At 49.6% G+C, this 22,438-nt stretch overlaps 1 protein-coding gene across 1 annotated transcript in view; it reads right to left on the bottom strand.

Annotated features, from left to right (window-relative positions):
* Nucleotides 1-22,438, bottom strand: part of Mapkapk3 (MAPK activated protein kinase 3) — a 53,461-nt gene that overhangs the window by 25,381 nt on the left and 5,642 nt on the right. Inside the window, exons 3-10 of the mRNA XM_004834159.3 lie at nt 6,751-6,890; nt 5,486-5,550; nt 4,957-5,036; nt 3,074-3,197; nt 1,856-1,931; nt 1,374-1,498; nt 729-814; nt 363-443 (exon numbers count right to left, since the gene is read on the bottom strand). Of these exons, the coding sequence (XP_004834216.1) occupies nt 363-443; nt 729-814; nt 1,374-1,498; nt 1,856-1,931; nt 3,074-3,197; nt 4,957-5,036; nt 5,486-5,550; nt 6,751-6,890 (777 nt within the window). The remainder of the gene's footprint in view (nt 1-362; nt 444-728; nt 815-1,373; nt 1,499-1,855; nt 1,932-3,073; nt 3,198-4,956; nt 5,037-5,485; nt 5,551-6,750; nt 6,891-22,438) is intronic.

Here is a 22,438-nt window from a genome sequence, read left to right as displayed (position 1 = left end):
CAAAGAGCTGAGCCAGTGCTACTTGCCAGAACCACAAAGACTCCCCAGAATGCTATCTTTCTGGGCTTGAAGATTGTGCCCTGGGTACCCCAGGGTTTTTAGCTGCTATCTCATATGATCAAACATGGCATTTTCTAAGTCAGAAGATAGGGGGCCATTGCTTGGGCCCAAAGCCTCATTCTTGGGAATAAGCCAGGAGCCCCCACCCTGAATGGTGTAGTCCAATACTTGGAGTGCCATGTATATCGATACATAGGGCAGTAACTGACATGCTGTGTTCCAGGCAAGAGGAGCCAAACACCCAGAATCTGGGGAGCTACCACCCTGGAAACTGCAGGAAGACTGAGGCAAAGTCTACACACCTTGACGTCATCCCAATGGTCTTTGTCCTCTTGCAGCACTCGGGCCGTGTGAAGTGGGGTCTGTGGCACCACCATTGATTGCTGGAAAGATCCCCAAGCCCCTGAATTAGAGCCTGGAGGCATGTGCAACAACACTAGCTAACCCCAACCTCCCCCCATCTCCCAGTCTCAGATGGGGAAACCAAGGGTCAGAGAGGTGAAGAAGCCTGAGTGGGGCAGTAACAGCACCAGGCTATAGGTCGGGGGATATTACACATCTGTATTCAGGGGCCCATTTCAGCACTAATACCCCAGATTCCAGAGCCACCGCTCTCCTGCCTGGAAGCCCTGCTCCAGCCCAACATCCTGCTGGCTATGGATGCTCACATTGATCCAGGGATGGTTCATGAACTGCGTGATAGTCAGCCTCTCTGTGGGGTCTGTCTTCAGCAGTAGTCGAATCAGCTGCTTGGCTAGAGGGACCAGGAAAGAGAGGAGGGCCGTGAGGTTGCAGCCCCCTGCCCCTCCCCATAGACTACAAGTTTTGTTGGCACAGGGCTGCACATGCTACAATGTTCCTAACATGCAGATATAGCAAGCTATTTCCTGTTTTAAGCCACTAATTGTTCAGGATAATCTGTTAAGCAGCAATAGGTAACTAATACAATGTAGACCCATTTGTGGTCCCCAGACAGGAAAATGTAAATGAAGAACAGAAGTTAAAGAGGGAGTTTTAGGTTTTTTGAACCCATTTGGCAGACATAAAAACTGAGGCTTGAGGCCGGGGATTTAGCTCAGTGGTTCCGCCACCTGTCTCGCAAGCGCAAGGACCTGAGTTCGATCCCCAGTACCAAAAAACAAACGAACAAACAAAAAAAACCCTGAGCCCTGAAAAGGTTAGGTAACTTGCCTAGGATCACACTGCTAGGAACCTAAGGAGTCAAGATTTGAACACAGGTCATTTTTGCACCAAAGAGATGTTTCCTAGAATGAGGGCCAAGGGGGCCACACGGGGCAGAAAGGCTCACTCACCATCCTCAGAGACCTCAGACCACTCAGGATTGGGGAAGCCATACTGGCCCAGGCGGATCCTCCTCTTCATCCCTGGGGAGATGGCCTGGCCCGTATTGGAATAGAAGGGTGGGAAGCCACACAGGCTGGGGGAAGGAGGAGGTCATTCAGCATAAGGATGGGGGACAATACTAGGGCAGACCCATTTTCCACCCAAGCCCCTCATTGAGAAGGCAGGCAGCCAGACACCATGGCACTATACCAGCCTTCTGAATTCCTAGGCACAGCCCAGGAACACCATCAGCCCTCAGCATGGGCAGACCTTCAGGCAGCCAGAAGGAATGGTGTCTCATGACCAGAAAGGAAGGAAATCTGCCCAAGGGGGCAGGGGACACACACAAGCCCCTCACTAAGGACATAGGGGCTGGGAAGCAAAGTGGTACTAAAGATATATGTTGTGGTGGAGGCAGGAGGCCAAGGTGGGGGGTTACGATGGTACTCACAGAATGTACATGATGACACCCAAGGACCACATGTCACAGGACTTGTCATACTTCTCTGGACCCAAGACCTCAGGGGCTGCCAGGGCAGAAGACATAGGAGGGCTCTCAAAGGTCTTAAGACCTAGACAAGAGCTTGAAGCCTGATCAAGGTGAGAAGCAGGTGCCCGAGCTGGGAGGTGGGACACAGCAGATGTGTCTGGCACCTTCTGAGAAGGCAGCATGTGTGAGAAGTTGGAGGAGAATAAACAGCTCCCAGAAAAAAATAAACTGCTTTCAGACAGCCCCCTAGCTCCTTTGGCCCCTGGGCCCCTCTGCCAGTCTTGACCTTGGTGAGGGTGAAAAGGGGGAGGAGGCCTCTCAGGAGCTTGGTGAAGTCTGCCATAGGCCAAAGGGCCTCAGCCCACCAGCTGCCCTATGTCCCTGCCTCCTTGAACACACAGTAAGGTCACAGGCAAGGAGGAGCCAGGGGCAGGGCTCTGTGTTCCACTGTCAGTTTGGGGATCAACTCACTGGGTCTTGGTCTTCCCATCTGTGCAATGAGGTCAGCAAGCCAGAGGATTTCTAGGTTAAAATATTTCAACGTTCATCCTAGCATTTCAGCTCTCTCAGGGGGCTTCCCTCCCCTTCAGCAGCCCCTCAAGGCCTCTCCTGAAGAAAAGCCCTGTCAACACCAACTCATAGGCAAGGGGCACTTTCACCAGAGGCCTTTCCAGATCTAGGGACTGCTTGGAGCACAGCTGTCAGCATGAGTATGAATATATATACACACACCCCAGTAACCCTCCCAGTCCTGGCTCCCTCTCCCACAAAGCAGATGACTAGTCCCCTGTGTCCCTCCAATGTAGGGGGAAAGGCCTGCCCACTTTCTGCATATGAATCCCAGGAAGCTAAGAACCAGAGAAAAACAACCGGTTGGGCTTTGTCCCAAGCTGATGGCAGCCTTTTATCACATATATATTTAGAGCTGCTGTGATGTCACTCAGCTCACAGGCCACAGCCAGAATTTTCCTGGATCTATTTTCAAAAGCAGAAGCTGAAGTTTGGGAGAATATTTTTGCAGCCTCCAGCCCCCCACATCACGCGCCTCCATACAGAAAGAGCTCTCCCTCCCTTCTTTTTGAGCTTTAACTCTTTGGTTTCCACAATTCCCGGGCTGCCCTGAAGCACAGTAGCAAATGGTGCAGATGAGGAGCTTCAAACCATGTCCCAAAGACTCACCCACATAATAGGGAGTGTAGCAGGGCGTCTGTAAGGCATTTTGGGTGGTCTCCTTGGCAAAGCCAAAGTCAGTGAGCTTAAGCACAGCATCTTTCTCCTTGGATGTGTAAAGCAAGTTTTCAGGCTGGACAAGGAGGAAAAAACATGTGTTGAGTTAGTCAGGTACCAGGTGAGGGCAAAACCCCAAGGCAGTCTTGATCGACTTCCCACCTCCATAGCAATACAGGAAGAGCAAGGCCCATCTATCTCATAAAAGACCTGGGCCTTGGCCAAAGACAACATATACCAAATATAGAGAGGCCAAGGTGCCTGAGAAGTGATATCTACATTCACAGAGGGGAAAGTGAGGCAGGTGCTCAGCCAAGGCTGTGAATGGTCAAGTGCCATGGAGCGTATAGGGGTGGGAATTTGTGATCCTAAATTGGTAAGGCTGCCATGAAACACCAGAAAGGGGGTGCATGGGGAAGCAGACTGCTCAGAAGACAGTATTGCCGAGTACTGCCACATGTCCCATACCCAGTCCTGATGGAAGCCTGCCAGGCCAGCAGGCCAGCCCCACCTGAGGTTGCCCAGGGAAGAAGGCCTCTACTGCTCAGATTCTGCCTTAGTAGTTGCAAAGTACAGATGAACCTGGCAATAGGAACAATGGGGAGGGCTACATGGAAGAAGCAGCCCCAAAGCTGGGTTTTAATGAATGAGTAGGATTTAGGCCCATGCTAAGATATAGGAGGGAGCCCCAAACTCTGCAGGGTATTGGATGAAGCTCCTGGTTGGAGCTTGTGGGAACTATTTCAGGTTCTATTTGAGACGATGTGACCTTGGGTTGGGATAAAAACAGAGAAGCTGGTTTAGCACATACAAAGGCATCTGCTCAGCAGAAGGATTTTCCCTTAGAAAAAAGAGAAGCCAGGGCCAAAGCAAAGCAAGGATTCAGAAGGTGGGTCTACTGTGGCTCCATATGTATCCTGAGTCAAATGATAACTGTATGGGTTGGTAACACTCAGACAAAGGAAGGACCTGATGCCAGCAGTTTCCCTCAGCCCTCCTCTGACTTAGGCTATGGAAGGTAATGCTCCAGGCCTGGGTAGAGGGCCCAAGGTGGGCAGATTCTGCTATGATGATGGCTCATGCATGCATGTTTATATAGGCACATGCATGTGTGTGCATGTAGGGCTGCCCAAGAAGACCCAATCTTTCCAGGAAAGGATATTTAGAGCACTGAGCTTCCAGAATATTTCTCAAGCTCATCCACTAGGAAGGCAAACAAACCTAAAAACTGGGCCTACTTGAGTATCATCCTCCACTGCCCATCAAATGGCTTCTTTTGGTTAAAAGGCTAGTGTTTGAAGGCTGAGTCTACTGGAACTATAACTCTGACTCCACAGAAGACTCAATAGCATTAGGCAGCCCCTGCCTGAGCCCTGGCACGCTGCATGGTCACAAAATATGTTGCTGAGGATGTGGATGGATGGATGGATGGATGGATCCACAGGCAGCAAGTGCACAACTTAGGCAAGCCACTTAGTCTCTCTCTGAGCCTCAATTTGCTCATCTGTGGAATGGGTAGTGGTCCCTATCTCATAGGGCCAGGTGAGAATTCAATGAGATGTTGCCACTGTACACTGGTAGGAGGCAGGCAGTTAGTTATTATTACTACCAGAATTACAATGTTTGAAGGAAACAAGGAGATCATCTGGCAAGAGCAAAATGACTATGCTGGATCCTTAGGAGGAGAGGCTGAGATCAGTATGGGCCAGGGAGCAGTCTTTGAATGCTGAGCATGGAACTTGGCTCCCAGGGGTTGCTGGGAGACATCAGGAGTTGTGGAATAATATAAAACCTCCTTCCTTCCCTGGTCCCCCAGCTGCGTTCTGGAGCCTTACCTTGACATCTCGATGGGCGATGTTCTGGCTGTGCAGGAACTGAATGGCGGTGCCAATGTCCCGCATTATCCCTGCAGCCTCTACAGACATAGATAGGGGAGGTCACTGATGCCAGACAAAGGTCAGGCAACCTGGGGGCCCCCACCCTATCATCTGTCTTGGGAATGATCTAGCAGGCCAGCACAAGATAGCAATAGTCCTGTGACTCCATACTAGACCCCACCCCAGGGACCCCAGTTTCCTCTAAGGATGTTCCTAGCCCACCTGGGCCTCTTTCTTCAAGCCTAGGCTGCTTTGCCCAGCTCCACAGTAGATCAGCACCAAGAAGCTCCCAGGGCCATGGAGAGTGTGTCTCCAAAAAGATGTCAAGATTCCTTGAATCCCTTGGAGGAACAGGAGATTCTGTCCTACCCTCTCTTGTTCTGATGGAAACACAGAGAGGAGCAGGGCCTTGCCCAGCATCACACAGCAACTCTGGTACATCTTTCTCACCCTGTCTCCCCACACTGGTCCAACTGCCTGAACGTACCTCTCTCAGTGAAAGCCTGGTCGCCACGTTCCTGAATCCTACTAAACAATTCACCACCTTCCATGCTGCAAGAGAAGATGTCTATGAACAGAGAGGAAGATGAGCATCCACCTGTCCCTGCCCTAGCTCAGAGACCCAACCTCCAGGGCCTCCTGCTCCTCAGCTACTATCAGCCTCCCTATGCCTTGGAAGACCAGGTATACAGTGGGCTGTCAGCTTGGGTGGTATTTTTAGAACCCAAGGGAAGGTGGTAAGCTCAGATCCCTACCAGGAAGCCCCTTTCTTCTCAGGGGCACTGCCTTCACCTGGCTGTGAGACCTTATGAAATCCCAACCCTGCCCAAGTCTATTTCCTCAAATGTAGAATGAGATGTCAATTATCACCATTTTGTGCCACTGTTCTCTAAGTGCCTACTGTACACTGTGCCCTGGGTTCTATCCTTCATGTGCCCTGCTGTGTGATACTGGACCGGTTCCTTCACCTCTTTGTGCCTCAGCTACCTCTTTTGTGAAAGGAGAATAATAGCACCAACCTCACAGAATCATGAACATTCAATACGTGATACACATGAGCACTTTGAAGAGAGACAAGCTCAGAGTGAATACTACTTGAAGATGTTCCTCTACATCTTACGTGTGAGTTACAGAGATTCAGAAAGATTAGGAGCTGCCCACATTCCCAAAATCAGTGGGCAACAGAGTCAGGATCTGAACCCCAACTCTAAAAATCTGGCTAATCTTTGAATGCAGGAAGGACTTGAAAGACAGATAGGGAGGAAGCAAGGCCCAGGTGGGACCCTCCGGACTGAGGAAGGCTGAGTCAGAGGTGCAAGTGCCAGTGGAAGAAGCCCAGATGGAGGAGGCTGCTGGCTCCTGGTCTTTGGCCTCATCACCTGGCATCTGGTGGGACCATGAGAGCACAAACCCAGTAGGAAAGAGATAGCTGAAAGAACTCTGTGGGCCATACTCTTCCTCAAACCCTCCACCCTCACCATCCAGGGGTTGGCAGCCTTCTCTGGCAGCTTCCTAGCCCTCCTCACAGAGAGGAAATCATGCCCAGGGAGGCCATGGGAGAGCCATGTGACCTCTTTCCCACCCTGAGAGAATGCCCTGGTGGCCAGCAGGGCCTCTGGCTACCAACTCTGCCACCCTTCACAGGCTGGGTGGAACCCAGAGCTGCTGTCTGAAGAAAAAGCCCTGGAAGACTGTTGGGAAGCTTGGCACACAGGGAAACTGAAGGGACACCAAGGCAGAGTGGCAGCATACCATTCCATGATGATGAGGAGGCAGCGCTTGCCGTGATGCATGTTCTCATACACGTCCAGGATGCACACAATGTGGGGGCCACCCGAGGCCTGCCAGTGGTGGTCCACCTCCTGCCGGGCCTTGGGGCTATCGTACAGGAGCTGTGAGTGGGTGGCAGAGAGCGTGTCACAGCCTGCTGCCTTCACTTTGCAGATAAGAACATGGAAGCTCAGAGAGGCCTGTGACCTGCTGAAGATCACGAAGCTTATGAGGGACAGAATGAAGACTTCAGCCCAGTTTCCCTGCCTTGTGGTCCATGAGTTTCTGGATTTGAGGGTCAGCTCTGGATGCAAGCATCTTGGTCAATAACTCCAGGAAGCCCTGGGAGGTAGCTGACGGGCTGAAAGGGCTCCATGGCCAGAGAACCCCTGCCTTCTTCTCAGGGGCAACAAGTAAAGTGGAAATCAAGTGGGGTTTGTAGTCAAATCACACATCAGCCATGGGAACCACGCCAGGGAACACATATCCCTTAGGCCTCATTCTGACAGTGGGGATGACATTGTTGCTCCATTTCTCAGGCCAGGGTTGGAATTTGTATATGGAAAGTGTAAGGATGGCAGCCAGTAAATGTTAGGTCCTTTCAGACCCCACCCCATGATCCTTTCCTTGTCCAGCACCTCTGTGTGGATGTGGAGGGTGCTGGAGAAAGGCTGGATGAGGGGTGGGAGTTGGGAGGAGGGAATTGACAGGCAAATCTGCCCAAAGTTCCAGTATGATCAAGAACTTGCTGGAGCCAGAGGAAGACTTCCTGAGGAGGTGAAGCCTGTGTCCATCCATTCATCCCTCTGGGACCCAGCCTCAAGTGGAGGGAGACAAGGCTATACTCCTGCAGGAGTGAAAGGAATTAAGACTTCAAATTCTCCAGAAGTGGGTGCAGGAATAAAACTGTCACTACTGAGAAAAGTGCTTCTAAAATAAGTTGCTTGGTCATGACCTCCCAGTTTCTGCTTCCAAGGTAACTTTGTAGCCTTTCTGGGAGCTGCTGTGCAAGAAAGATAGGAAAATGCCATCCTCACTGCTAGAGAAATGGGGCTACCTCAAGGTGACCTAGCTGCCAAGGCTGCACCCTCATGCCATGCCTACAGTCCTCAGGAGAAGACTCAGAGGTAGAAATGGATGGGGCAGAGAGGACTCCAGTGAGGAGTATGACAGCTAGGTGGAATGGAATGGGGTTTGGGGTTGAATCCTCTAGTGACTCGGTGTGACCTCAGCCAAGCCGCACAGCTCCAAGCTGCAGCCCACAACTCTGTAAAACAGAGTAATAACAGTCATCCTCATGAGACCCATCACAGCAAGATAGGCATTAGGCAGCAGGTGTCAGGATCTTTGTTCAAATTAACTCAACCCTGGGTTGTGTGAGGCTGATCACTGGAAAGGAGCAAAGCCCTGAGTAACACTGGTGAGAGTGGAGCTTCAAGAGGAGAAAGCAGGCAGAGAAAGAGGGCCCAGATTGGGGAGAGCAGAGTAAAGCCATCCTCCAGCAGGCTTGCTCACCCAAGACCCAGCCACATTTTTTTCCTAATTTAAGAGGGCTGAGGACCAGGGTTGCTGCCCAAGACTAGAGCTCAGTTCAGCCCTGCCCTGCTCAGCCCCAGGGCCCTGCCACATACAGTCCTTTATTTCCTCCTCTGCAGGATGAGGAGAGCACGGCTATTTTACACAGGGCACACAGGGGCAGGCTGTAGGGACAATCCTTCTAGAGTAAGGTAAACAGGGGAAGAGCAGTGTTCTAGGGAGGGGAGAGGAAGGCAGTAGTTTCTGGAATGTGCTCCCCTTGGTTGTTTCTCCACATCCAGAGCTGCTCCCTCCATCCCTGCCTGAGAAAACAGGCATTTCAAGTATAGGGAGCCAGGGGCTGAAAAAGCCCCTCCACCAGTTCTGGAGCTCCTGCTCCATTACTCAGACCAGGGTTGTATGTAAGGGCATTGCCTGGACACCATGGAGCCTTGTTTACCTGTGCCTAAGAACACCCTTGAGGGACTTGACCACATAGCACTCAAGCACCAGCTTCTCACTCTCCACACTGAGAGCAGGGGACTCAGTCACCCCTTACCACAGCAGCCCATGTCTGCCATGTCCTGAGGGGTTTCAGCCAGGGGATCCCAGTTCTCAGTTACAGAATCCAAGATGTACCATCCTCCTCCCCACACCCCTTTGCTCCTTCACCTCCTAATCCTCCCCTGCCCTTTCCCTCTGCTCCCTACCCCTGTCCTCTGCTCCTTAGCCTGACCTGACCATCTCTGTCAATTCATCCAAGCTGACCCTCTCCTCACTTCTCCCCTTCTGGCATCTCATCCCCACACCAGATTCCTCTCCCCTCATAAACCTCAAGTCTGCAGCTGAACACTGTCAATGGGATCCTTAGCCCTGTCTCTCCTCCTGGCCTTCCTCCACTTGTGAACACAGAAACCCTCCAGGCATCCAAGTGGGCCTTCTTCTCCCACTTCACTTCCTACTGCCCCAGACCCAAAACACCTTTTGTTTTGGCAAGAATGATGCCCTTGCTGTTCCCAAACAGGCCTCACTCTCGAAGTCTCTGTGCCTGTGCAGGTCAGTGCCACATGATTCTTGTGCCCTCTTCTCCACTGGCTCAGCTTTTTCTTTTTAAGAAAACTGGGCAAAGATCAGAGGTCTCTGCCTCTGGAAAGTCCTCCTGCCACTTCTCCTAAGTTTTTGCCTCTGTTCCTCCAGTGAAGCTGGGAGAAGTGAGAGGGCAAAGGCAGGTTGGCTAAACCTGGGGGTGGGGGGTGTCCCTGGCTGAGCCTTCACAGGCAAACACAGGTGTGGAAGGGAGGAAAGGAGGAAGGAGGTGGGGCATGAAAGGACCAGGAAGCCCCAGAGCTGGACCTTCATGTGTGCTTTGCTGAGTTGGAAGAGCAGGTGAAGCACCCCTGAGTTCCAGCTGCTCTGTGTCCTGGGCCCTACAAAACCCATATTTAAGAACTCATTCCCACATGGATTAAATAGTCCTTCTCGAGTGCCAGTGCCCTGAGAACAGGCACAGGACAGGGAGAGGGCTTCCCCAGAAAACATGTTAAATACTTCCTCCACCCTCCACAGAGGAGTCCACAGTGCTAAAGCCTGGACCTAGGCCTGCTCAGGCCCAGGTGCCAAGAAATCTCCTGAACAGTTACTTCTGACCCCTAAATGACCCTGAACATAAAGCCTGTGTTTCCCCATATTCCTTCCCCACAGCCAGGACTCTCCGTGATATCACCTCCTCTCAGAAGTCTTCCCTGACCATCTTGTCTAAAAAAGGACCCCTCAAGGGTCCCTTCACCCTGGTTTTTCTTTCTCTATATATTTTGTTTGTTTATTGAGGTATATTTAAAATAAAATGCACAGGTTTCACAGTTCAATGAGCTTTGATAACTGTACACATCCTAGGACTCACACCCCCATCAAAATGGGAAACATTCCCAGCTCCCCAGAAAGCTCCCATGTCATCACCCTTTTTACCTCCTATAAAGCCCTCACTCACAACCTACAATTAGCTTGTTCCTTTGTTAACTCTTAAAACAAACACACACAGATACAGAAAGAAGGGGAGGTTATACTTTCCATGTGCCTGGCTCTGTTTACAGTACATTATAAATATTAGGATGAAAGGACTTCATTATCACTATTTTTCTGATGAGAAATTGAGGCACAGTGCGGGGGAATAACTGGTTCCTGATCACATGGCTCTCTCCCCAGCTAGGCTGGGACCCTGCTGCCTCCCTCATCAGATTGAGGAAGGGAGGCAAACAAACTCTTTTCAATGCATCAGACAAAAGTGCAGAGGCCCCAGGCAGGCTCAACAAAGGGGAGATATGACATTCTGCTCAAAAGAAGCCTATTCTTCATCTACTCTCTGGTGAATCAGACTTTACCTCCTCTTCCAGGGGGCCCATCAGGACTGCTCCAATCCATCAGGCATTGCTATCTGGCTTCATTCATGCAACTACTACATGGGTCTACATTATCCTTCATAAAAGGTGTCCCTAAGCAAAAGCTCCATCTTCCTAGGTGTGGAAATGAGCATAGGGTCAAGGAGGCTCAGGTTCTACCCTATTCTCAGTATGACTTTGGGCTAGCCCCTTTTCCTCTCTAGGCCTGTTTCCCCAGTGAGGAGCTACAGGGCTTGGGCAAGATTGGGGATAACAAAGGGGACCTTTGGTCAGAAGTCTTTGCAAAGTCCCTGCTGTATATACTCCTACATCACTACCCTGGTGGAACAGCCCCTGCATTTCCATGGACTCCATATCCTCCTATCTGAGCCAACTGAGCACTACTTGGAATGGGCAATAGTGCCTTAGGGGGCACTCAGTGGTTCAGTGTCTACCTGGCAAGAGTGAGCTCCTGAGTTCGATGCCTGGTACCAAAAAAAAGAAAAAACTAAAAAAATTTTTAAAAAAATAGTGCCTTGGTTTCCAGTCATAGCTGAAAAGAGAAGAAGAGTACGGGAGGGGCTTATGACAAACCAACAGACTCCATACCAGTACTAGCCTGATTCTGACCCAGTATCTCTTGAGCTCCCTGGGGATCCACCAAAGCTTTTGAGTCTGTAACAGCACCTTTACAGTTCTACAGCTCCAACTAGTACTCAATAGGTAGGTGCACCCTGACACATTCACCCTATCTTTCTCCCAAGCAAGAAGGCTCCCAGCTGCAGTTGAGGTGTGGACCCACTGTGGCTTGGTGAGAATCAAATTTGAGGTGACATTTTCTTAAACAAATGACAACTTTTCTGGACTCAGCTTTTTTTTTTTTTTTTTTTTGACTCAGCTTTTGATGCATTGTTTTCCACCTTCCCTTCTCCTTTCACTCACATTTGCCTATTTCTCTCACCTTCTCCAGAGCCAGCAGCTAGATGGCTGGAACCCCTGCTGACCTCACCAGCCAGTGAGCCTTACTAGAAGTTTAGTACAGAGGGGCCCAGGCCCCCACAGACATTTTCTTGTGTCCCTGTTACAACACCAAGTGGAATGGGGCCTTGGATCAGCCAGGACTTCTCACCACCTCTGTGCTACCCAAGAACAGTGCTCACTTGAGGATGGAAGAATTTTTGGGTTCCAGAGTTGGGAAAACAATAGCAATTGGCTCATTGGAAAACAATCTGCAGTTTACAAACACTGTCCTTTATCTCATGGGAATGCTTGGTGCCACCCTGTGAGGTAAGCAGGGTGAGGATTATTAGCCCCAATTTGCAGATTGAGGAAACTGAGGCTCAGGAAGATGAAGTCATTGCCCTGAGGGCCCCCTGCTGCATAAGACAAGGCTGGAAGGAGAATAAGACTTTTGAGAGATCATCCGGGCAACCTCTGCCTGAAGGGAGATAAGAGGAGGGGCCAGGCCCCAAGCTGGATAAGCATTGGCCCAACCCACACCTTGCACAAGACTTGGGAAACTTGTTCTAAAACAAATGTGTGAATAGGCGTGTGAATACGTAGGAGTTGGGGGGGTGCATGGGAACATGAGCGTATGCCTATATTCTTGTGTAAGGGTGCATGCATAGTATATGGAAAGTATGTTGGGGGTGGGGGCTTTTGGGCATATGTGTGTCTCTAGCCTCTGGGATGTTGCCTTTGTACACCCGTAGAGTGGGACTCATCTGTCTGTCCATTTATTCTTCCAATATTTTCAATTTCTCCAAAGCACCCAGCAGAGAACTGGTCACAAGGAGGTGATCAAGAAAGACTGGGGATCTTGGTGCCACAATTCAACCTGTGACACCCTTGTCCAAAATAGTGACAAAGCCTAGACACCTCCATTCAGGCCTTCTCCCATGGAGGCCCCATGTCCCCTGCAGGGCTAAACACCTGCCTTTGCCCAGAGCTGGGAAACCACTTTTTATCTTCTTAGAGCATCAGATAGAGCTGGGATGCTTACAACAACCGTAAAGATACAGTCTTGGGAACCAGCCCCCAGTACTCTTCTCCAGCCTCCTCCCAGCCCAGGAAGAGCCAGGTCCACATATTATAGACAGCTAAGTTAGGTAGAAATATTATAGGCCATCAGATAGGTCTGAGCCCCCTGAGAGTCAGTGCAAAAGATGAAAACATATTACAACTGGGGCTGGAGTTGCATCTGCTGGAAGCCAGGCCTCATGATAAAGATGAAATGACCAGGCCTACATACTTCCCCAAGGAAAAAGACACCTGGTCTAATAAAGTCTAGATGGACACCTCAGTAGGTGACCAAGACCCTTGGACCCATTACTTTCCTGAAAAGTTTTGTTCTTTCCATGTACACTTGCTACATGACTTGCTTCTCCATTGGATCAATATTACCTAAGTAACTATACTTATAACCTTATTGGTTGATCATTGTTTTGTCCCACCTTATACCCACCTTGTGATTTTTGTACCCACTTTCTGATTTTGCTCTATAAAATTTCCCCTGTGAAGTGGGAGCCTTCTCCTGCCTCTCAGGAGCTATATCGCTCAATAAATATTTCCTTCTCTTAACCTTCATTGTTCCTTAGAATTCATTCTTCGATTTTGGGGAACAAAAACTCGGTGTATCTGACATCTAGCAGGTTATGAGTTATAATATTTCCCCTATATCATTTGGAGCTCCAATATTATTCCTATATCACACATGCCCACCCACACATTTGGTGTCCTTATCCAGCTCACCCTGAGATAGGAGATTAGGGTGTGGTAAAGCTGCCTGGGGTAGTAGGCGTGACCTGTTAATTACAAGATCCTGGACACATGCACAGAACAATTCCCAAAGCCTTGCATGTGGACTTCTCAAGCGAACTTGAGCAGGTTTTCAATAGGATGACCTAGACCTGAGATCGCCTGAGATGTGGGATCCCAGCACCACCTCTCAGGACCTGCATGTAGAAGTTCTCACAAGTTTCCTTGAGATTTGGACAGAATAAAAAGAGAGGCAAGCCTTAAAGAGTGTGCTATCATAACTTTCCACCATAGCCTATGCTTTGTTTCCCAGATAAAATATGTATTTTAATCTTTGCTCTTACCCTCTTTTTCTCTTTATTCAGCCCAAACTTGCTCTGCAGAGCTAGTTTCTTCCCAGCTCTTCACTTTTACTTTCTTGAATAAACTTGGCCACTGCTTTTTGCTCATTTTGTTCAATACTTTGTTCGAGAGGAGAAGAACCTGGACTCTAACTCCAGAGGGAAAGGCAAGCATTCCAGAATTTGGTAATGTTTAGTTGGTGAGCCACTTTTAAAGCAAGCTACTCAATCACAACCCTAGCACTAAGTTCTTCTCAAATAAAAATGTTTACAATATCTCCATCTGTCTCTTACCTATAAGAGTCCAAGATGACCAGCCTGGACAAACAGCCTGCCCACCCTGACACCTTGCAACAAAAACCCCAACCTCCACACCCCTAGCAATTAACCTGCAGCCCTAGCTGGGCTGCTCTGTGGCTCTGGCCAGAATACCCACTCTTTCCAGAGGAAGACAGCTGACTTGTAATCTCTCCCATCAATGAGGCAATAACAAAATTAAAAAATGAAGCTCTAGATTTCATGCCACAACCCCAGAGGCAAAAGGGAACCTCCTGGAGGCCAGAGATCTAGTTCCTTTTATTCTCCAAGAGGCACTCCAAGTCCCATTATTTCCATATACCTTGCTTATTGACAGCAGAATTTCAGGCATTTTATAATTCCAAAGCATGGTAGAGGCCAAATAAACAAAAACATCAGATTCTCTTTAGACTGAAGAGAAAGATAAAATGTACCAGAAACCCACTTAAATTCACAACTATAAAAAAAAGACAAATTTTAATTCTGATCTTCCTGGAAGTCTTGACAAAGAAAGATACTAGGTAGGTGCCACTGCTTCTGTCAGAGATGAACAGAAACTTACTGAACTTTTTCCAAGATCAAATTGTAAAAGGGATTTAGTATCAAACCTTACGTGAAAGGAAAAAGTTCTACCACTCCAGCAATACCTTCAACAACAAGTTTGCAAAAGGTCTCAAATGAACATATCTCATATGGAGTCTCGCATAAAGATGGAGACTAGCATACGGCATTCGCCTGGTACACCTGTTTGAGTGCTGAGATAACATCACTGGGTTTTTTATTTTCTTAGGATTCCAACTTTGTTTTTTGCCAAAGGACAGAGAGGAGAGAAGTGGCTGATATGTTCCTGCCACACCCTCTCTCTCATCCCACATCAGGCCAGGGTAGGCTAGGAAGCTGAAGAGCTGCATTCCTAGCTGTTGATTAAACCTCAATGCACATGCTCCACACCAAACACGCAGGGTGCTGAACTGAACAGAGCATGATCGGAAAATGTGGGTTTTGACTCATCCTGTTTTCACTGTAGGGAGCCCCTATTCTCCATGGATACCATGGATAAGAAAAAGTACTACCTTACTTCCTCCTTGACAAGTTTTCAACTCAGCCATCTCTAAGATCCCTTCTGGTTCCTAATTCTATGGTTATTTGGGATTGTTCTCCCATGGGGACATGTGTTCACTTTTTTTTTTTTTTGTACTGGAGATCGAACTTGGGACCTTGATGCTTGCGAGGCAGGTGCTGGAACCACTAAGCTAAATCCCCAGCCCGACATGCCTTCACTTTATAAGAGACACATTAGTGGGACTCATCTCTCAGCTAGTTGTTGAGACCACCCCTGTCTCATGCTGTTAGCATCTATGATGGTTATTAGCGTTTGACTTTGGCTCTCCACCAACTAGTGTAACCCTTTCTGGCTGTTTTGCCCACAAAGGGCATGGACTACAGCCTCAGCCTGTGCTCCAGGGACAAATGTCAGGGATGGGATTGATCCTGAGTTCAGGGTTCAGAAGCAGGTGTTTCCTCCTAAAGGCCTCAGCATTGGCCTTATAAAGCCAGAGCTCACCCTCCACATTTCCCAGGAGTACCAGTGCTATTTGGAAAGCTGGTAGTAGTGTCAAATCTAACTTTCTAGCCACAGGTTCAAATTAGACATGTGCCATTATTGTCTCACACATTTATTTTCTCAGCTTTTGTAGCTCATTAAGAGAGCTAATGGAACCAATTTTGCACTATGCATTAGTTGGCCTCATGCCAGATCAGACTAAGCTTCATTAAGTTCTGACCACAGCCTGTCCTCTGTCTCACTCTGTCCATTTACCTCTCCCCCTCAGACAAGAAGTTCAAGAAGGTCAGCTCATATTGATACCAATTACCCCAAATCCCCAGGCCCTAGCTGAATGGTTGGGAAGTGATGGAGTCAGGTCAATGTTACCACCCCCTTCAAGCAACTGACCCTCCCTGGTGCTCAGCCCATGCTGGGTTGATGCCACCTTATACAGTGCTCATCATATCCTAAGTAGAGCCAACAGCACCCTCTTATCCCTGGGAAAGCTGACTCTGAAAGGTTAAGTGACTTGCCCAAAGTCACCCAGCTGAGTAGTGAATCAAGCCTGAACCTATTCTATTGGCTTCTTGGCAGCGGGGACCCACTCCAAGCCTCGAAGCTGCTTCACCCCCCTCTCCACACAGCTTCCAGCCTTGGAGTGGGCAGTGGTCCTGGCAACACCAGTCTAGGGAAAATGAAACCGGAGGGCTCAGCTGTTCCCTCCCAGAGAATGGCCCCACATCCCTGGGTCCTGACCACTCTCTGCTATTAGTGGCTAAGACAACTGTTCTGAATGTTCAGGGAACCCTTGCCATGTATCAGGCACATAAACTCTTGCTCTTCAATAGCTGCTCTGTTAACCACCATTTTCAGCTGAGGAGACTATGGCTCAGGGAGGTTTTGTGGCTTCTCCAGGTCACGTGGTTACACATGGCCACCTTCAAGTTTGGAGGTCCTGGGAACCAGAATTAAATTCATCCCCATGGAAGCCTACCCATTTACAAATCCTGCAGCATTTACTGGCCCTGCTTGAGAGCCAGGCCCAGACAGCATCCTGAAGGATTTGGGGGTCTATACTTGAGTTACTGCCAGATAGGATGCCTGATGAGGATTGTGATCTAGAAAAACTGGACCTACCTCCTTTTCCCTTTTCTGCTCCTTCCAGAGCCAGAACCTTGCAAAGCAGTCAAGACAGGGAAAGCCAACCCCTACTGAGGGAACCTGGGAGCACCAAGGGCTTCCAAACTATTGCACCTATTCTAGGCCAAGGCTGAGTCACTTGACCTGCTAGATTGGAGTCTTCTCTCCACTGACTATTTCCTACCAGCGTCCTGGAAGGTGAAGGAGCAGCTGACCCTCCAAGCCCCGAGTCTTACCAGAAAGGTCTGCTGACAGGAGAGCCAACGAACATTCTGAAATTGTCAAATCGCAGAACACAAGACCACTCCAATTTGCTAAATTTTGATGGCCTTAGTTTGCTTTCTGCCAGGCCCAGACAACTAGGAAACAAAGGCAGAAATGCCAGCTCTGGTGGGGTTGGAGAGAAATGCTTCCAGAAAGGGGGAGTTGAGCTGGGCTTCCAGGCAGACAGGAAGAAGGATAGTGGGAACGTGAGTGCTAGTTGGGACAGGACAGAGAGTTCCAGTGTGCTCCAGGCCAGGGGCCACACACTACAGACCAGCTATGGCCACAGAGTTCCAGGTCAGACAGACCTGAACATGGAGGTCCCCACTCACCTGTGGCCTTGGGCTGGCCATTCCATTTCTCTGAGTCTCTTTCACTAAGTCTGGAAAGTGGGGATAATGACAGTGCTCATTTTCCCAAGTGGCCACAAGGATAAAGACACACATTCAGATCAGATTAGCACAGTGACAAGCACATACTGAATGTGTTGAGGGGCTACTGAGTCATGGGTGAAAATGGGTTTAAAGGTTGGCTTAAAACCTGGCTTCAGGTTTCCTCTGGGCCTTGCCCTGAGATGACCTCACTCTGTTTCCTTCTCTGTTTTCCAGAATGCAGAAAAATCTAGGTGCAGCCTCTGGGACCTGGAGAAAGCAGACCCCCTCCAATCTAGCAGGTCACAGGCAGTAGTCTCTGATCCTCAGAGGTACAGGACCAAAATGGGCTTTTCAAAGGTAGACCAAAGGTCTACGGATACTGTGAAAGTCTCAGTAAGGAGGAAGTAGGCTCCCCAGAGTGGCAAATTTTCTGAGGGACCATAGAGCGTGGGAAACAAGGCTAAGACCAGTAGCCATGCCAGGGAACTAACTTGCTATCAGCTTTGGTTGACCAGGGATTGGGGGAAGAGCACATTTCCACTTCTCTGTGGCAGCCCCCACTCACCTGGGTGGCAGATACTTTATACCCTTCAACTCCTCCATATATTCTTCTGAGCAATGTTGTCACTACAAAGTGTGTGACTCTGAGCCAGTCCCTCAGCATCCTTGATTCCCAGCTCCCCATCTATCCATCTGTGAAATTTTACAGGTGGAAAAAGAGGCCCAGAGAAAGCTATGACCACCTCCCTCTCCCAGATCTTTCATAGCAGGTGAATGACAGGTGCCAGATGCCAGTATTCCACCCATAACCTTCGTGCAGGGATGGGGAGAGGCCACACAGATCCTCTGCAAGCCCCTCTTCCCCAATACATACTCAGAGGGCCCTGCCTCTGGTAACCATCTTTAATTTCTCAGAGGAACAAAAGATTTTTCTGTCAAAATCAGCTACCTAATTTGCAAAACATTACCCTGGTGGGTGCTATTTCTTCTATGACAGTGTAAAAATAGGACATTTTCATCACAAGACCAGAAAACTTCAGCAAACACAATGAAACAAGTGTTTCATTCTAATCTCAGAAGTAATATCCTTTCAGTGGTCTCTATTGGTGAAGAGACCCCACCTCAGCCATGGGTGGCCAGTTGTGCTGTCTTGATGTCCATGGAACTGGCACAGAGTTACAGAGGGCAGTGGCCACCCTCCCTATGCAAGGAGCAACCAGGACAGTGAGGCCATACCCAGCAATGCCTGCTGAGGTACTCAGCCTCCAGCCAGCTCTGGAGAGAGGGGACCCAATACCCTCTAGCTCTCAGAAGAATGACAGCTGGTATTTCTCCCCCTGAAGGCAGTGTCACAAAGACAACAAAGGAATAAGAATTAGGGGTAGGGAGAGTGGAATGGAACCCACCAGCGGCATGACACAAAACCTAGGGAAACTTCCAATCCCACTCCCATTCTTCCTGAAGCCTGGACCTTCCCTCAGTACCTCTCCCTCCTCCCTTGGCTTCATCTACATCCCTGCAGCTCCCCACACAGGCCTCAGTGAGCACAGGCAGCCAACTCTTCATCAGCCTCCACAGGACACTGGTTGTCTAGGTTCCAGCTTCCCTTGGCTATGGCCCCTCTCTCTTCCTCTGCTTCTGATCAGCAAGAGTGCCTCAGCCCCAACACTGGGCTGGCTCCTGGAAATGTTTTCTTGTCTCTGAAGATCATGCCATGGGGCCACAGCCATGTGAAAGAGAAAGAGAGGCCTTGCCTTCTAGGGGACCAGAGTGGTGGCCTCACAGCATGAGGGACACCCCAAACAAGGGAATAGGCTGTCATGATTCATTCCTACTCTGTCAGGCCTTCCTTGGGTATGGATTCTCCCTGATACCAGCTCAGCCTAACTCAGCCCTTAACTGGGCCACAAAATATAGTGGAGAGGAGTCCTCAAATTTGAATTATAACCCTAGAGTTCCTGTTTCTTGCAGGCTACAGACCTTGCTGGTGGCATTCCTGCAGATGACTGTTTCGCTGGCAACACCATTCGATGAGGCATGTGCTTGGGAGAGGCACCCTGGGGCACCCTCTGGTCTGTCTCCATACTGCTCATCTACTTACTTATAAGAGTAGACCCAGCAGGGGTTAAGGAGCCTCACCCTTGTCTGCTTCCCTGGTGTGCTCTCCAAGTATCTTCACAACCAAAAAGGAGGCCCTTGCCAAGAAGAGCACCTCTCCCTTCATTTTACAAATGGGTAGACTGTCGCTCCTGGTCCCAGCTGAGTTGACATATAGGAAGGGATGGCCAAGACCCAGGACTTGGCTACCAGCCAGGCCTGGGTTCCTGCCCAGCCTGAACACATCCCTGCTATGTGATCCTAGGTGAGTTACTCTGCCTTTCTGAACCTGGATCTCTGCACCTATGACACAAGAGTGTAACTTGTTCTCAGGTTCTGCTATTTGTGTTTGGCACATAGGGAGCATTCAGAAATGGTGCTCTGATCTCCATCCCCATGACCCCTGTGCTGCTGCCTGCCAGAGGAAGTGGAAAGCACTAGCCAGTCCCTCTGCCACACCTGAGCAGGGGGATGTGGCTGTTATGGGGCACTTACAGAGCAGGCTCTGGGTCCCTTGTAGAAGCTGAACCCTTAGAAATAGGACAATGGTGTTGCAGGTCAAAGGCATGGCCACTCAAATCCTACAAATAGCCTTTGAGCCTTACTGAAGGGCTGAAGGGATCAGGTTCAGGGTACAGGTAGGAGAGTGCTGGGTGCCTGTCCCAGCAGTGCATGGGCAGCTCATTCTCCACTCCATGGAAGTAGGCACCTCACACCTGGAGTCCTCTTTGATACCTGCACACAGGGCTCCTCCACTGGCTCTGAGGGTATAGTTCAAGTTAGATTCCAGTCTCTTTCCTCCTTGGTTGTGGCCAGGGAATCCCAAGGGTCATAGATGCCTGGTCCCACACTGTTGTCTCAAGCTTTTGGGCCATAAAAGAAGACACAACAGCAGAGACTGCTGCTAAAGTTGACTCTCTATACTCCACAGGGGACACTTAGGTTACAGCTCAGCCCACCTAAGCCTGACGCCTTCATTCTGACTGCCAAGACTGCTAGCACCTAGTCAAGACCAGCAGCAGGAGGGGACTCTTGAAGTTCCTGTCACACCCTCTCCTGGGCAGAGGTATAGGGGGTTGCAGGCTATTAGAATGAATCCCCAGCACCTGACCTGTCCCTGCCGTCTTCTGTCTGCCCTCAGTCTGTGGGCTACAAAGAAGAGGCCCAACCCAATCTAAAATACTTCAGACAGACAGAGTGACAAGGCCCAAGACACAAGGAGGGACTAAGCAAGAGTAGGAAAAGCAGGCAGGAAAGGAGAAATGGGAAGAAGGAGGAGTCAGAGAAATACAAATAATGCCATCCAAAGAAAGCAGCAAGGACAAAGCCTTAGTCTAAGAAAAAGGTAACCCTAATACCAAACTCACATAAAAAACAAAATCAGTATTCTTACCCTCTAGCTTGACCACTGCTGAAAGGCCTCCTGGGGTTCCCCCAACAGGCACCTCTTATTCTTGTTCAAGGCAAAACCTCCAATGGTTTCCACACGGCATGATTTTAATCACAATTGCACATGGCCTAATCCACTTAGTTCCAAAAGGACAAGAGGGTGGGGAGAAGCTGCCATCCACAGCCCTTCCCACCATTCTTTCCACTACACAAGGGACTGGCTTCCTCAGGTGCAGAGGAATCCAAGTAAATTCTTAAAAAAGCCAAGAACGTACCACCAAAAAAATGCACCTGGGTCATCCAAAGGAGAGCTCCATCCACCCCCTGAGAGTTTGTGCTGGCCTGTGCTGTCTCAAAGCAGAAAGGCAAGAATAGTTATGGCCACCAAGACTAAACCCTGCTCCCTGCCACATAGTCAAACCCAGGTTCAACTACACCACAAAGACAATGGTTTTACAAAAGATTTCCAAACTGCCTTTTGTCCAAGATCATTTGGAGAAAGTGGCAGGAAAGGTTTTAAGCCTAGAGCCCAGATGGCCTCTCATTTGGGGCCATACAAGGTCCCAAATAGATGAAGTGAGGGTAGCAGAATCAATGTTTGAGGAAAATACTGGAGCTCAGTCTCCCTGCCCTGAGAGTAGCAGAGCCACCCCTCCAGGAAGTGCTCTGCACACTGTTATAGCACAGACAAACTTAGAATGCTCCCCTCACCTACAGGAAGACTACCATCCTCAGCTCTTGCCTAGTGGTCATCACCCTTGTACCACATTATAGCCAGCCACAAGACCAGGACCAAGGAAGTCAAGAGGGCTGCAGAGCCAGATGTTCCAACTGCTGACTCCACCCAGGGGTCTCCCATGAGAAGTTCCAAAATGTTGAAGCTAAAGGATGCAAGGAGCAAAACCATTTTCCCAAGGTGTGAAGCCCAGAAGAGATAAGAGACCTCCATTATCACAGAGGCCAGACCTTGAACAACAGCCCAGGTGACCCAGAAGTCTCTGCATCGCCCCAGCAATGGTGCTCCACCCTTCTTACACAATGCTTTCTCTTTCCCCAGAATCCTTCATTCTCTCCACAGGTTCTTGGGACTGTGACACCACGCCCTTGAGGTCAGCCACATCCCACTAGGACACAGCTCTGTGAGTGGTGAAGTGGCACTCCACAGCAGGTGCTCAGCATCTAGACCAGACATGTCACACACACACTGGCCCTCTTCTGTCATCCACATTCTTCTCAGACCAGAGGTCTGGGTTAAAGTGGGCAACCCACTTCCCTCCAGGAAGCACCCCATTGGCCCAGCCCAGATAGGTTCCTCTCGCCCACTCACCAGCCAGACTTCCTGTCTGTGGTGCCCTGAGCTCTGTGTGCTGAGCTTATCTGAGACTCACAGGCCTAGGACAAGCCACAAAACCTTTCTGAGGGGGTCCCACAGCCATTTTGGGTCCTCTTGGACCTCTTGCACTGATCCTTGTTTATGGGACCACTACCTATGCACACACAGGCATGGTGTTCCACAGTGAGGAAACAGTAGATGTATACAAGCACTGGCAGCACTACTCAGGGCCAAGCTGGAGC

Source organism: Heterocephalus glaber, unplaced genomic scaffold (assembly GCF_053883595.1).
Source record: "Heterocephalus glaber isolate CG9 unplaced genomic scaffold, H.glaber_assembly_v1.0 deba00001504, whole genome shotgun sequence".
Lineage (NCBI taxonomy): Eukaryota > Metazoa > Chordata > Mammalia > Rodentia > Bathyergidae > Heterocephalus > Heterocephalus glaber.
The sequence above is the reverse complement of the archived record's forward strand: the minus strand, read 5'-3'. Positions and strand labels throughout refer to the sequence as shown.